At 47.6% G+C, this 13137-nt stretch overlaps 1 protein-coding gene across 1 annotated transcript in view; it reads right to left on the bottom strand.

Annotated features, from left to right (window-relative positions):
• Positions 1-12894, bottom strand: part of ATP13A4 (ATPase 13A4) — a 102205-nt gene extending 89311 nt beyond the window's left edge. Inside the window, exon 1 of the mRNA XM_044667649.1 lies at positions 12832-12894. Within this exon, the coding sequence (XP_044523584.1) occupies positions 12832-12894 (63 nt within the window). The remainder of the gene's footprint in view (positions 1-12831) is intronic.
• Positions 12895-13137: the final 243 nt, after the last annotated feature.

The following is a 13137-nucleotide window of genomic DNA, read 5'->3' as shown; positions in this document are numbered from 1 at the left end:
TTTCCTTTTTTCCTTCCTTCACTCCTTCTTTCCTTCCTTCACTCCTTCCTTCCTCTCTTTCTTCTTTTCTTCCTTCCCCCTTCCTTCTTTCCTTTCTTCCCCCATCCTTCCTCTCTCTCTTTCTTCCTTCTTTTTTCCTTCCTTCCCTCCATCCTTCCTTCCTTACTTATTTCTTATCTATTTCCTTCCTTCCCTTCTTCTTTCCTTCCTTCCTTCATTCTTTCCTTCCTTGCTTGCTTTCTTCCATCAATTATGATTTTATTGAGTGCCAACTCTAGTCTGAACTCACTGTCAGACTCAGCTAGGAACTGAGGACCCACTTTCTGCTCCCTAGGGACACATCACCTATGTGAGGAAAGGAGAGTACCAGGCATGAAAGGAAACCACCAAAGCTTCAAAACAGCCTCTGGCTCAGTGGAATCTTATGGATCTCAGCAGAAAAGGGCTTCTAAGAACAAGGGCTAGGGATCAGTGAGGGTGGAGCAAGTCAGAGATGCCTCCTGAAGGAGCCGGGCCCTGACTAGGTAGGAGGGTGAGCAAGGGCAGAGTTCTAACTAGAAATAACCTTTACTTGGGCTGAAAACAGCTGGGGGATGGGAGGAGAAGGGGAGAGGGAAGGGTGAGTCAGTGCCAGCAGTTACTTACAGAACAGAGGATCTGAACATGATGAGAGCCTGGCACCCATGGCATAGTCCAATCATGTACCCAGCTGCACCAGGAAGGAGGCAATCCATCCCCTATCAGATCTAGTCAGGGCTAGAAGAAACTAGGGGCCTCAGGGATGAATGTCACAATGACTGGTAACTGATAGGGGATGGGCCAAAGACAAGATCATTTAGGTGGTTATAATGACAGGATGCCTCACAGATATCAGCACATTCCACCCAAGATACCCAAATGGCCTTGGCTATCTCCCTTACCCCAAGTTGTAGGTCTGGGGGTGGATCATACTGGTGGGTGAAACAACAGAAAAAGCCAATGGCCCAGGAAAGAGGCCAGTTTGATGGAAGGCAGAGGACCTGGATGCAAACACCTGCAGTTGTCAGCTTTGTGACTTTGGGCAATTAACCTCCCTGAGCCTCGGTCTCTTCATTTCTACAAAGAGAGGAAGAAACTCCTTCCCCTCCAAGGTCACATGCCAAATCCAGGCCAAAGACCACCATCTTCCTTATCTGGGGTAAGTTCTTAGGAACTCGGCTCACACAGAGTTATCTTGTATCTTTAGCTCATCTATAGCCAAGTTCAGATAGATTCATAGGATCTGTGGAAATATCCAGGAAATAAATGGGCCAATAGGATGAGTCCAAAGTCATTTGGTGCATTGACCAGAGGGAATAAAATTGACCCATGGTCGATTTGGTGCATTGACCAGAGGGAATAAAATTGACCCATGGTCGATGCTAGTACAGACCACCAAATACTCAATATGAGACTGGAGGAGACCTGAGAGACCATCAAATCCATCCTCATCATTCTATACAGAGTGAGTAATCAGTCCAAAGTCACAAAAGGGAGATTCAAGGGCAGGGGAAGGATTCAAACTCAGGACATCTAATTCAAGATGCACTGATCTTTCCAAGGTGCCACAATCCTATCCAAGCAATAGAGTGTCCATGAGAAGAATCAGGAAGAGAGGAGATGAGTAGGAAAACAGCTTAAACCATGCATGTTGGACCCATCCAGCAGAAGACAAGAGTGTTCAGTAGTCCTTCCCCAATTGGCTTAATGTCATAAAAAGCCATGTCTGCAAACACAGATCCTGGAAGGAGCAGACTCATCTGGAACAGCCTGCTGGGCATACAGCAGAAGTCTAAATGGACAAAGAGTTATGTCTTCTTCCCTTGACTAACTACCAGTGAGAGGCTCTTTCAGCCTCAGAGTCAGTAAGATATGAGTTCAAGTCCTGTCTCTGGTCCACATTGACAATGTGACTCTGGGCAAGTCTTTTCTCTCAGGGCCCTAGGCAGCTCCCTAAGGCCATAGTGCAGAAAAAACATTGCCAACCTTCAGTGGCCCTAGGAAGTTTTTCATTGAAAGCTCTATACATTAGTGAAATTGCAAGTTCAGATAAAAATAATTAAAAGGAGACAGAAACAATGCCTTGCACATAGTAGGTACTTAATAAATGTATTGGCTTAAGAGAGAGACTATTAAACAGGTGGTCTGAGAGGACTTGGAAAATAGTCTTGATGGAAGAACTTAAATGATCCCAAACTAGCCCCACTCCCTTCTCTGAGCTCCTCTGACTGACCACCAAGATGCTGCTAAAGGTCTTCTTCTTAATTTCAGCAAAGCAGTCAACAAAGTTGGTTCAGATATCTTTGGGAACAAGATGGACACCAGTTCAACTGTAGTCTGAACAATGGCACAGTGGACTAGGCCAATAGCTGGATGAATGACCAAAGAGAAAAGGAGCTATTGAATGGATGGCAGCCTAGAGGGAGGTCTCATCACCAGGTTTATTCCCAAAATGCTCTATTCCCAAACCCGAGTTTTCTACCACTTTTATCAAGGACTTCAGAGAGGACCTTAGTGGCATGCTCATCACATCCTCAGGTTGTACGATGTGAGGAAGCACGGTGAACACCTCGATGACAGAATTGAGATTTTTCAATAAAACAGCAGAGCAAAGAGAAGAATCAGAGCAAGAACAAGATCACTGAGGATGAGATGAAGAGCAAAGTGGCCTTGTAGATGTTGGTTGGCTAACTCTTTCACATAAACTAGAACTTGGAGGTTTAGCCATTCCCCACCTAGTCAGTTAATAGTATAACTTAGCAGCTAACTAAAAAGATGCCTAAAAGATGTCATCTTGGGCTGCATGGCAAGGCAAGCATCAAACACAGCTCAGGGGAGGGAACCCTCAGAGATACCATTGAGAATTCTGGCATCTGGAGCAAAGCAAATTTGGCTAAGATGGGAGGTGGGCAAGGGGAAGGGAAGGATGTCCATCTACAGAGGTCAGTTGTACCAGGAGAGGTTTGCCAGGCTGTCCACCAGAATATCTGGCTCATCTTCCCATGGTGCAGCCAAGAGTCCCCAACTGTTCAATCTTTGGGAAGAGGTCATAGAGAAGGGAAGTAGTAGGCAGGAAGGGTAAACAGTGATGGGGAAAAGAAGAGCCTGAGAGAAGGGTACCCTAGTCATGTGTCAGTCCAGGATCTTTGCAAGTACTGAGGGTAATGATGATGTCAAACATGGAGGTCTATGAAGTGTGAAAACCTAGGCCCAGGCCACTGTATAGAGGAAAGCATCCTACACATCCCTCAGAGCAATACTCTGAAACAAAGCACTGCATAGCCCAGCAGAGTTTCAGTTTCATTAACAATCCTTTCCCACTGTACTTGTATATCTGGACCACCAGTAGAGGGCTGGCTTGATTTTTTGTCCTCAGGATTTAAAACGGACATTAGCAAATTAGGGAATCCCCCAAAGGGGTGAACCATGGAAGGTCCTCAAAAGGAAGACTCACAGGAAACCCAGAAGGGTAAGCCATGAAAGCTTCCCAAAAAGGAAAGCTTGAAGAGCTCCCCCAAGTGTCTAAAAACTAGGCAAGAAGGCAAGAAACTTAAGATTTAGACTGTACAGATGTCTTTAAACATCAGCACAACTGTGATATTAAGGGTGTAATCTCATTCGGCATCATGCCAAAGGATAGAACTGACCCCAAGAGGCAGGAGGCACAGGATGTCACATTTCCAACTTAGGACTAAGAAGAGCTTCCTGCAAGTGAAAACTGCCTAGAAAGGGGATTTGTGCTATCACACTCACTTGGGAGTTCAACTAGAGGCTGAGAAATCATCTGACAGGAGTGAGTGAATCTTATAAAGGATTCCCCCCTGAACTGAAAGATTAACCTTCCAATTCCAAGAGTCAGTGAGGCTATGAGGCTATGTTTTCTTTTTTTAAAAATTTCCCCAATTGCATGTAAAAACAATTTTTAACACTTAAAAAACATCTGAATTCCAAATTTTCCCCCTCTCTTCCTCCCTTCCCCCATCTCTGAGACAGTAGGCAATCTGATACAGATTTTACATGTGCAATCACATAAAACACTTTTCCACATTAGTCATTTTGTGGAGAGAATTTGGACAAAAAAAGAAATAAAATGAAAGCTAGTATATCTCGGTCTGCATTCCAACTCCATCAATTCTTTCTCTGAAGGCAGATGGCATTTTCCACCATGAGTCCTTTGGGATGATTTTAATGCCTCTTTTCTTTCTTTTTTAAATTTTCTTTTATTTTTCAGTTGCATGTAGAAACAACAATTAACAATTGTTTTCTGACAGTGAGCCTTCCAGATTCTCTCCCTCCCTCCCTCTCTCCCTCTTTGAGATGGTAAATGACCTGGTATAGGATGCCCATTTCCTTAACAAATGGTAGTGGGTTGGTGCATTGATTGTCTTGCTGCCAAGGCCACTGTAAGGATTGGATTTGTGCAAGGGGGATAGGACAAGAGGAGCCAGAGAAGGAGTTGCTGACAGTTGGTGACAGTTACTGACAGTTGAGAGACCGGGGAGAATTCTGGTAGAGGCTCCAGAGGAAGGAGGAGGAGGTGAGGGTTTCCGGTGGAGGACTGTGAGAAAAGAGAAGGAAAACAACCCAGCTCGGATCCAGTCCTGAGGGCTTCCTGAGGATCTTCTAGTGGAAATTGAAACCCTGATTCCTTGTTCAAAGGCATTCCATTGCTTCTCACCCATCAATTCAACCATTGAGTCAGCTAAGTTTTTAGACTCCATTTTTGGAGCGATCTCTTAGTCTCCTTCTCCCATTACCCAAGCTTGCTGAGAGACCCTTTCTGGTCTAATGTACAATTATAGAAAAGGGTAGAAACAGAGAAATAGAAATAGAAACAGAAGGAGAAGGGGTGAGGGGAGAAGCTTAGAAGTGGGAACCATTGGATTTCCCATCTAAGTGACCGACCCCATAGAAGTAGAGAAGAGGGCACCCCAAATCCCACTGCCCTTTATCCTTTTCCTCAATCCCTAAATTGCGAATAATAAAAGCCATTCATTAGTCAGATCACATTCCAGAGTGCCTGAGAGACAACGAGGGAGAGGGGAACCACAGTTTGGTCTGGCTGCCTCCATCTTGGAGCCAGACCACTTGCTGTGAAGTTGTCTGACCTTGGAGGAGGCTTGTATGAACCCCACCTCATTCAGAATCAGATTGGGGTACCACATACCTTATCTTATAGGGAAGCCTTGCCCCCAACTCCTGTGGGGCAGCATGGCCATCCAGGTCACCCAGTTTAGGGGAGACACCCCCTCGAAGTCTCCCAGTGTATATTTGGCATGAGGGGAGAGCTAGAAGAGAGTCTCACGTTCATAGACTTTCTCTCTCTCTCTCTCTCTCTCTCTCTCTCTCTCTCTCTCTCTCTGTCTCCCATTCTATCATAATATTGATATTTGGCTCTCTTCAATATTACGCCTCTCAAAAATCTCTCAGCCATTAGGCAAACAAGTCAAGAAATTTAACTGAGGATACAAGAAGAGAATGTTCTCCCAAAACAATTACAATTCCAAAGCTGGGCCAAACCAAACAATAGCATGAACCTGTGATACTTCTCCAGAACAAGAGAGTTACCAAAGTGCCCTGGGATATGACCTCATTTGAGCTTCTCCACAGCCCTGGATGCCTCTGTTATCCCCAGTGACTTTCCCATGGACTAGCAGCGAGTAAGAAACTGGCACAGGATCTGAGTCCAGCTCTTCCTGACTCCAAAGCCAGCCTGCCCTGGATCTATGAATGCTAGCAATAGCTCTAATTATATTGTCTCATTTGATCCTCAGCACAGCTATAGGGTAGGTGTTCTACATTACCCCCATTTTAGAGAGGAGGATGCTGGGGCATATGCCCCAGTGTGTGGATCATACAGTTGTTTGACCCCACCTAACATGGTCTCTTCTGGAGTGAGTGACTCCGTCATGAAGAGCTATATAGCATAGTAAGGAGCAGACTGGACTTAACTCCAAAGATCTGAGTTCAAGCTCTGACTCTGCCACTTCCTAATTGTGCCAAAGCTTCAGTTTGATCAACTGCAAAATGGAATAATAATGCTCCAAGGCAATCCTTACATCCTGCGACCAATATCCTGTAGACTAGTGGTTCCCAAACTTTTTTGGCCTACCGCCCCCTTTCCAGAAAAAATATTACTGAACGCCCCCTGGAAATTATTTTTTTAATTTTAATAGCAATTAATGGGAAAGATCAATGCACCTGTGGCCATCACCACTCCCCTGGATCACTGCAGCACCCACCAGGGGGCGGTGCCACCCACTTTGGGAATCACTGCTGTAGACCTTCCAATGCTACTGGAGTTGGAGTTGTGTCTGCTATGATGTACTACCTGTATTTTCTGGGACAAGAGAAACAAATCATTGGAGATGACAGGGCTGGCCTGGTTCACTCAACAAATATCAGCCCCAAGTGCTCCCTGTCTCAGCCTGAGTTCAAAGCCAAGCTCCAGGCTTCATCCTCCAGTTTGGTTGGTGCAAACAGGCAGACCTGGTGCCATCTATCCTTTTTCTGAAAAAATATCTTTAGCTCAGAGGGTTTAAGTGGTCGGCCCAGAGAGCCAACACATTTCTTTGTGTAGCCACAGAGACCCGAAAGGACCAGGCCAGAGAGTGCTGATCCAAGACTTGGGAAACCTTAGGACACATTAGGAGGAAAGTCAGGAAGTGTCCTTACCAGAAGGCTGGCCAGTTTCTTAGGGCCCCAGTATCACCCCTGAGGCCCCTCTCGGGGCACAAACCTCCAGTGATTGCTTCAGTCTCCAAAGGAGCGTGCTCTCACCCGTAGGTGGGGATGGGGGGGGGGGACTACAGCTTGTTCTAAGCCACCTCTCAGACCTTCCCTCCCACTCTTCTGTTCCATGTGGACTCACCAGGCTTTCAGAAAGTCACTGAACCAGAAACCTGGCTGGGGCTTGGAGAGCCCACACACCCTGTGAGCGGGACACTTGGGTGGACAGTCCTATCTGGCCCATTTGCCCACTCCCACCCAATCGCTTCCCAAAGAATGTCGGTGGTTAATTGACCATATCCCACAGTCCCCATGTTGATCAGGCCACTCTGTGAAGATAGAGCCCGAGTCCTATGTGTGCTCTGGCCCCCACAGCTGGCATACCTCCCTGCATGCCACACAAGCAGAAGCAAGGCTTTCTGCTCAACTACCTCCCCCTCTCTTCAGGAGCACTCAGCCAGTGGTTCAAGGTGTTCAGGGAATCTAGAAATTCTGCTCAAAGAAAATCACCTTCCCCGGCTTGGCTTAGCAACTTCTGACAATTTCCTCTGCATGGACCAAAGAACGTCATGAAGAAAAGCCAAATCCATAAATATAGATGGGGCTAATTAGGGCCAGTCAGCCAGAGAGAAGCTCCAGAAATGAGGAAAAGGCCCTCTCTACCATTAGCCTTGAGGAAGGCACACACGCACTCTGGGAGCAATACTTCGGTGCAGACAGCAGAGGGGCATCACGTCCCCTGAGTGGCTTCTCGCCTCCTCCCCATTCCCACAGGCCTTGGAAGAAGCTTCCTTAAGTGGTCTGGCCCAACAGCCTCATCCCTGGTGGGTGGCCAGATCCCAGACACACAATCTTGGGCCTGTTGGCTTCCCAGCTCTTCCCAGCTTGCTGACACCTGCCAGACCTTGCCCTCTACTTCGATGGCTCTGGCAGACCTTCCAGGGTCTCCTCCCTGCCAGGAAGTGACCCTGAGTGAGACCTTTTCCCAATCCATAGTGTACACACACACCCCTGAAGAGCCAGAGAAGCCAGCCCCAGTTTAAGACGGGAAATACACCTCCTTGCACACCCTTTGGGGCTTCCCATCTATCCCAGTGATGTTCTGGCCCATGTTCTCTTTGAATTCATTTAAAAAAAAGCCTTTCCCATTCAACTTTTTCATTTTTCCCCAGAGTGAAAAACTGCTGGTTAATGAGAGCCTACAGACAAGTCAGGGCACCAACAAGAGAGCAAATGGCAGCCAGATTGATCAAAGTCGTGGCTAAGAAGGCAGTGAGCCCTAGTGAGACCTGGCTCTCCCAGTCCTATCTGGGAATGAAAGTGGAGAATGACTGTGGACAGATCATATTACGTCTCTGGGCCTTGGTTTCCCCATATGTAAAATGAAAGATTGGACTAGACCAGGAATATCTAGTGGCTAGTCCATAGACCATAGATTTCAAGGAGTCTGTGAAGTTTGATGGGGGGGGGGGGGAATAACACTTTTCTTTTCTCTAAGCTCTAATTAAAATGTAGCTCTTCCTTCAATGGGGGGGGGTACTAAGAGGCCCCACCCTTTAAGATTGCTGTGAGGACTAAATGACAAGATATTTGTACAGCGTCTGGCTTAGAGTAGGCACTCAATTAATGCATGTTTCCTTCTTTCCTCCCATCCTTTATCTATGTCTTCCCTCTGGTAGTCACTTCCTATCCCCCACTTGCCCATCTTCTGTTCATCTGAAATCCTGGAGAAGATCAGACGGCCTCGAACAATCCTCTACTAGGATGTCTATCACCACTGTGGAATCATTGCTGACTTCTGACAGTGTTCTTTGTTCAGATATGAGATACCCTGCATTTAGGAACTGCTAGTGTAGAAACTCCTTCTGCTGTTGCAGGGGACTTGCCCAGGGTCACAGGGCTACCTGGGTCAGAGACCTGCCCTCTTTGCTATGTCATATGGATTCTCATTGACGCCTGACTTAAGAAGTCAAAGGGATGGAGATGCTACTTTAAGACCAAGTCTCTGACGAGCGAAAATGATTGTTCTCAATTTGGTTTAAAAAAGAAAAAGGTTTAAGAGGTGAGAGAAGACGAGGTAGCAAGATGGTTCTGATCTGTTCTTTTCACCAGGATGTGATAAAAGGGGAAGCTTGCTCTTCCAAGGCTTTTCGACTTGGAATGTGAGAGCTAAGAGAAACCTGATGTGTCAATCTGTCCCACCCCCCATCCTAAAGATGGGGAAAATAAAGTCCCGCATGCTGGAACTACACTAGTCTGGAACTCAGTGCCGTCATCTGTCAAATGGACAAGCAGAGCTCTGAGATCTCTCTGCTCTGCATCCAGTATCCCACATCCCTCTTGGCCCCAAGTCCAATTCCCATGGAGCAGGGCTACAAAGTCAGCTTAAAGCTTAATGTCTCCAGGACACTTACTAGAAGAAGGAAACTGACTTTGCCTCTCCTGCCATCATATACAGGAAGGGGAATCGCCCTGGAAGAAGGTCTAAGCAAGCCCTGGATCCTCCTTTCTCCTCCCGACAGCTTCAAGTTTCAGCTCAGATCCTCCTTTGGGAGTTGACCTTCCCCAGAATGGCCCCTGGCAGATCCTTCCTTCTGAGATTACCTCCCATTCACTCTGCCTCTGGTATGTTTGTTTGCCGCCTCTCCCATTAGACTGGCAGCTCCTACAGGGCAGGGACTGTCTTTTGCCTCTTCGTATCTCTAGCATTTAGCACGGTGCCTGGCACCCAATTGGTGCTCAGTTATTGCTTGCTGACTGAGTAAGGAGAGAGCGGTGCTTCGGAGGGAGCTAGCTGCTTCTTCCTCCTCGTCTCCCCCTCGCTTCTCCCCAAACCTGTCTGGACTCCTTCCCTCTCTGACACACCGAGGGTCACACTCATTACCCTTGGAGCCTTTCCCGGTGCCTTCTGAGCTCCTGTTCTGTAAAGCCTTGGGCTCTGGGTGTGCTCGGACCCAAGGAGAAGAGTCGCCAGCAGCACAGAGAAGGAGGTCCCAAGAAGGGTTTTAAAGGTATTAAAAAGTGAGCAAACTAAGATTCAGAGAGCATATAATATGGTTCATTTGGGCTCACTCGACTAGAAAATCCTAAAATTATCCCTTTCCTTCTTTGCCAAGGTGGGGAGTTATGGGTACAGAATGTTCTCTGGAGGGTTGAACTCCATTGTTTTGACCAACTGGTTTTCCCTTTTCTTTGTTATCCGGGAGAGGAGGGAGAGGATATCTCGGGAAATGGAGAGCCAAATACTTTTGTTATTTAAAAAAGGGAAGCAGCTCTACTGCCTGCCCTCTAAGCCAGGAGTCTTTCCTCAACCATGTTTCAGTTCAGTAGGTAGACTTGGATGGTTTTTAAGGGAAGGCTGCTGGACCATGAGCTCTGCTCAGAGACCATCTCCAAGGCTTGATGCAAGGCCAGAGCTTAGACCGCCAGGTTCTGACTGATTAATCCCTTTTAGGGAAGGGGGAGGAAGAGGCTGTGGGTCCTTCCGTCTCCCCAGAGAAGCAACATGGCCCCAGGCAGAAGAGATCTCTGTGGAGCAGGGAGTGGGGATGTCTTGTCTGCCTGGGGCCAGGCCCACCAGAGCTTCCAGCAAGGGCAATGACCATCCTTCCTGTGCTCTCCTCCAGAAGACCATTCCTTGTCATAGGGATGGTGAGGGGCACCAGCCAGATAGAAGGATGCCCTTGAAGTCTTTCCTTTCCTGAGATTCAGAAGAATGCAATGGACCTCCTAGGGCTAGGGCTTTAGGGGTAGGGCTGGGCTGTGGAAACAGAGAGCAGAAGAGAGTGGGCTGGTCGTCTTGCTCCAATCAAGGGGCCTGGAGCAGGGCCAGAGGAAGGCACTGCAGAGGTACTGGCTTTGGGTCAGAGGGTCTGGGTTCAAATCTTCCCTCTGATTCCCTCACAAAAAGAAGTTTGTGATTCTTTCTGTCAATAGTGCTTGTTTTCAGAGACAATGTCTCTAGAACTTTCTTACTCACTTCATAGAAATATATATATAAACACATGTAACATAGTTTATATTCATGTGTGAATATATAAAGATTATATGTAATATTACATATTTTGTATGTGATACAAAAGGTTATAAATGCAAAACATACATGTATACAAATGTTATATATGTACATTTATTTATTCATCTTGTGTGACCTTAGACACTCCAATGTGCCTCAGTTTCCTCATCTATAAAACGAAAGAGTCAGATGAAATGAACTTGGAAGTCCCTTCCAACCTTAGATCTCGGAACACCCAGGGCCTCAGTTTTCTCAATTGTAAAATAGGAGAGCTGGAATAGATGGCTTCTCAAGTCTCCTAGCTCTCAATCTATGATCCCATAGACCCCCAGAAACATAAACCAGGAGGCAAGACAAAGTCCAGAGGGCCCAGATGAGCAGGAAGGTGGGGATGAAAACCAAGAAAAGTATTTCAGGGGGCAGCTGGGTAGCTCAGTGGATGGAGAGCCAGGCCTAGAGACGGGAAGTCCTGGTTTCAAATCTGGCCTCAGACACTTCCCAGCTGTGTGACCCTGGGCAAGTCACTTAACCCCCATTGCCCGCCCTTACCACTCTTCCACCAAGGAGCCAATACATAGAAGTTAAGGGTTTAAAAAAAAAAAAAAAGAGGAGGAAGAATACAGTGATAAAACAAATTGAATATCCTAAATATCTGCATAACAAAAGCTTAATAGTATATTCATAAAGCTCTAGATTCAAGTTTTTTAAAAATAGCAAAAATTCTAAAACTCTACTTACCTGCTAATAAAAATAGAAAAATAGGGAAGTTTATTATTTATCATTAGCTGAGTAAAAATTGAACTTTAAAATGGTCATGCTGGGGACAGCTAAGTGACTCAGTGCACTGATAGCCAGGCCTAGAGACAGGAAGTCTCTAGGTTCAACTTTGCCTTCAGACCCTTTCTAGCTGTGNAAAAGAAAAGAAAAGAAAAGAAAAGAAAAGAAAAGAAAAGAAAAGAAAAGAAAAGAAAAGAAAAGAAAAGAAAAGAAAAGAAAAGAAAAGAAAAGTATCTCAGAAGGAAAAGGCGGCAAGATCCAGAAAGTAAACAAGAGCCTGGCGCTCTCCTTGCCCCCTCCAAGCCCCAGCTGGCAGGGACTCCGGAGGTGTTTTGGGAAGTCACTGGATGAGAGGGCAGAATTGGGAGTCTCATCCCCATCTCCTTTGCTCTGACAGCTGAAAGAAGGGAATCTGCTCCTGAAGTCCCAAAAATGTTGTTGCTATAGAAGCCGGTAAGCAGATTAGACTCGAAAGACCAGTTTAAGCACTCACAAAGAGTTTAATCATCAGGGCTGGTGTAATTACCCCGAAGACATTTCCACTCATTCCTGGCTGCGTCCTATTCTCTGTCCTGGGGACCTCTGAACCTCAGTGCAGTCCCCTCGGCACCTATCAGCGGGATCCCGCAGAGGCCAGCAAGGAGCCAGCCTCGGGCCCAACCTGAGTCCCCAACCAGTCCCTCGAGGGGGGCCGGTGGAGGGGAGGTTCGGCTCAGGTGTGACAATCATCGTCAGGTTCGCTCCTGGTGCCCACTTTGAGCTTGTTTTAGCATGGAATAAAGGTCCCAGCCAAGGTGGGGAGGGGAGAGGGCACCTCGAGACCTCGCCTCGGAAGCAGTCCTTCTCGACCTGCCAGAACGAGGCACTTCTGGAGCTCCTTCCTCGCCTCCCCGGAGAGCCATTAGAGAGCAGAGGCAGAAAGGCTGGGGACCCCAAGGGTCCTCGAGGCGGAGAGCCCCGTGTGGCTGCCCCGTCTCCAGCCAGCTCGCTGCTCCTTCCCTGGAGTCTAGGACGACCTGTCTGGACCAGCCAGTGACTCTACCAGTCACACTAGAAGCTGCCCCTCAGCTGCTGGGGCCGGGGCCGGGGCCGGGGTCTTCTCCCTCTTCTCTCTCTCCCGGAGACAAGCCTTCACGCCTCTCTTTGAGCTCAGAGGCAGCTGCCCGCAGCCTCCCCCTGAGCCCTCTGCTCTCAGGGCCGGTGGGGGGCTCAGTGCCCCACTTTGCTCCTCCGAGGAGCTCCCAGGGGCAAATTCCAAAGTGAAGAAGGGAGGGGGGTCGGGCCAGACTTACCATCTCATTCTCCTCTCCTTTATTGAGCACGGCATGGTGGCCCTTCCCATACTTCTCCCCCATGAAGGAGTGCTGGGCTCTGGCTCCTGTGCCTTCTGGGGAAGCTCTGCTGTCAGGGCAGACTCATAGAGGGCCTGTCTGGCACTCTCCGCAGCTGAAATGGTTAATGATCCGAAGCCAAGTTCAAGGCTCTTTCTTAAGAGCCCTCGCACACGCGGCGTGCGCACAACACACACACACACACACACACACACACACACACACTCACACACACACACACTCAGCCCTTCCTCTTGTGCATTGAAA

Source organism: Gracilinanus agilis, chromosome 3, assembly GCF_016433145.1.
Source record: "Gracilinanus agilis isolate LMUSP501 chromosome 3, AgileGrace, whole genome shotgun sequence".
NCBI lineage: Eukaryota > Metazoa > Chordata > Mammalia > Didelphimorphia > Didelphidae > Gracilinanus > Gracilinanus agilis.
This window is presented reverse-complemented; position numbering and strand designations above follow the sequence as displayed.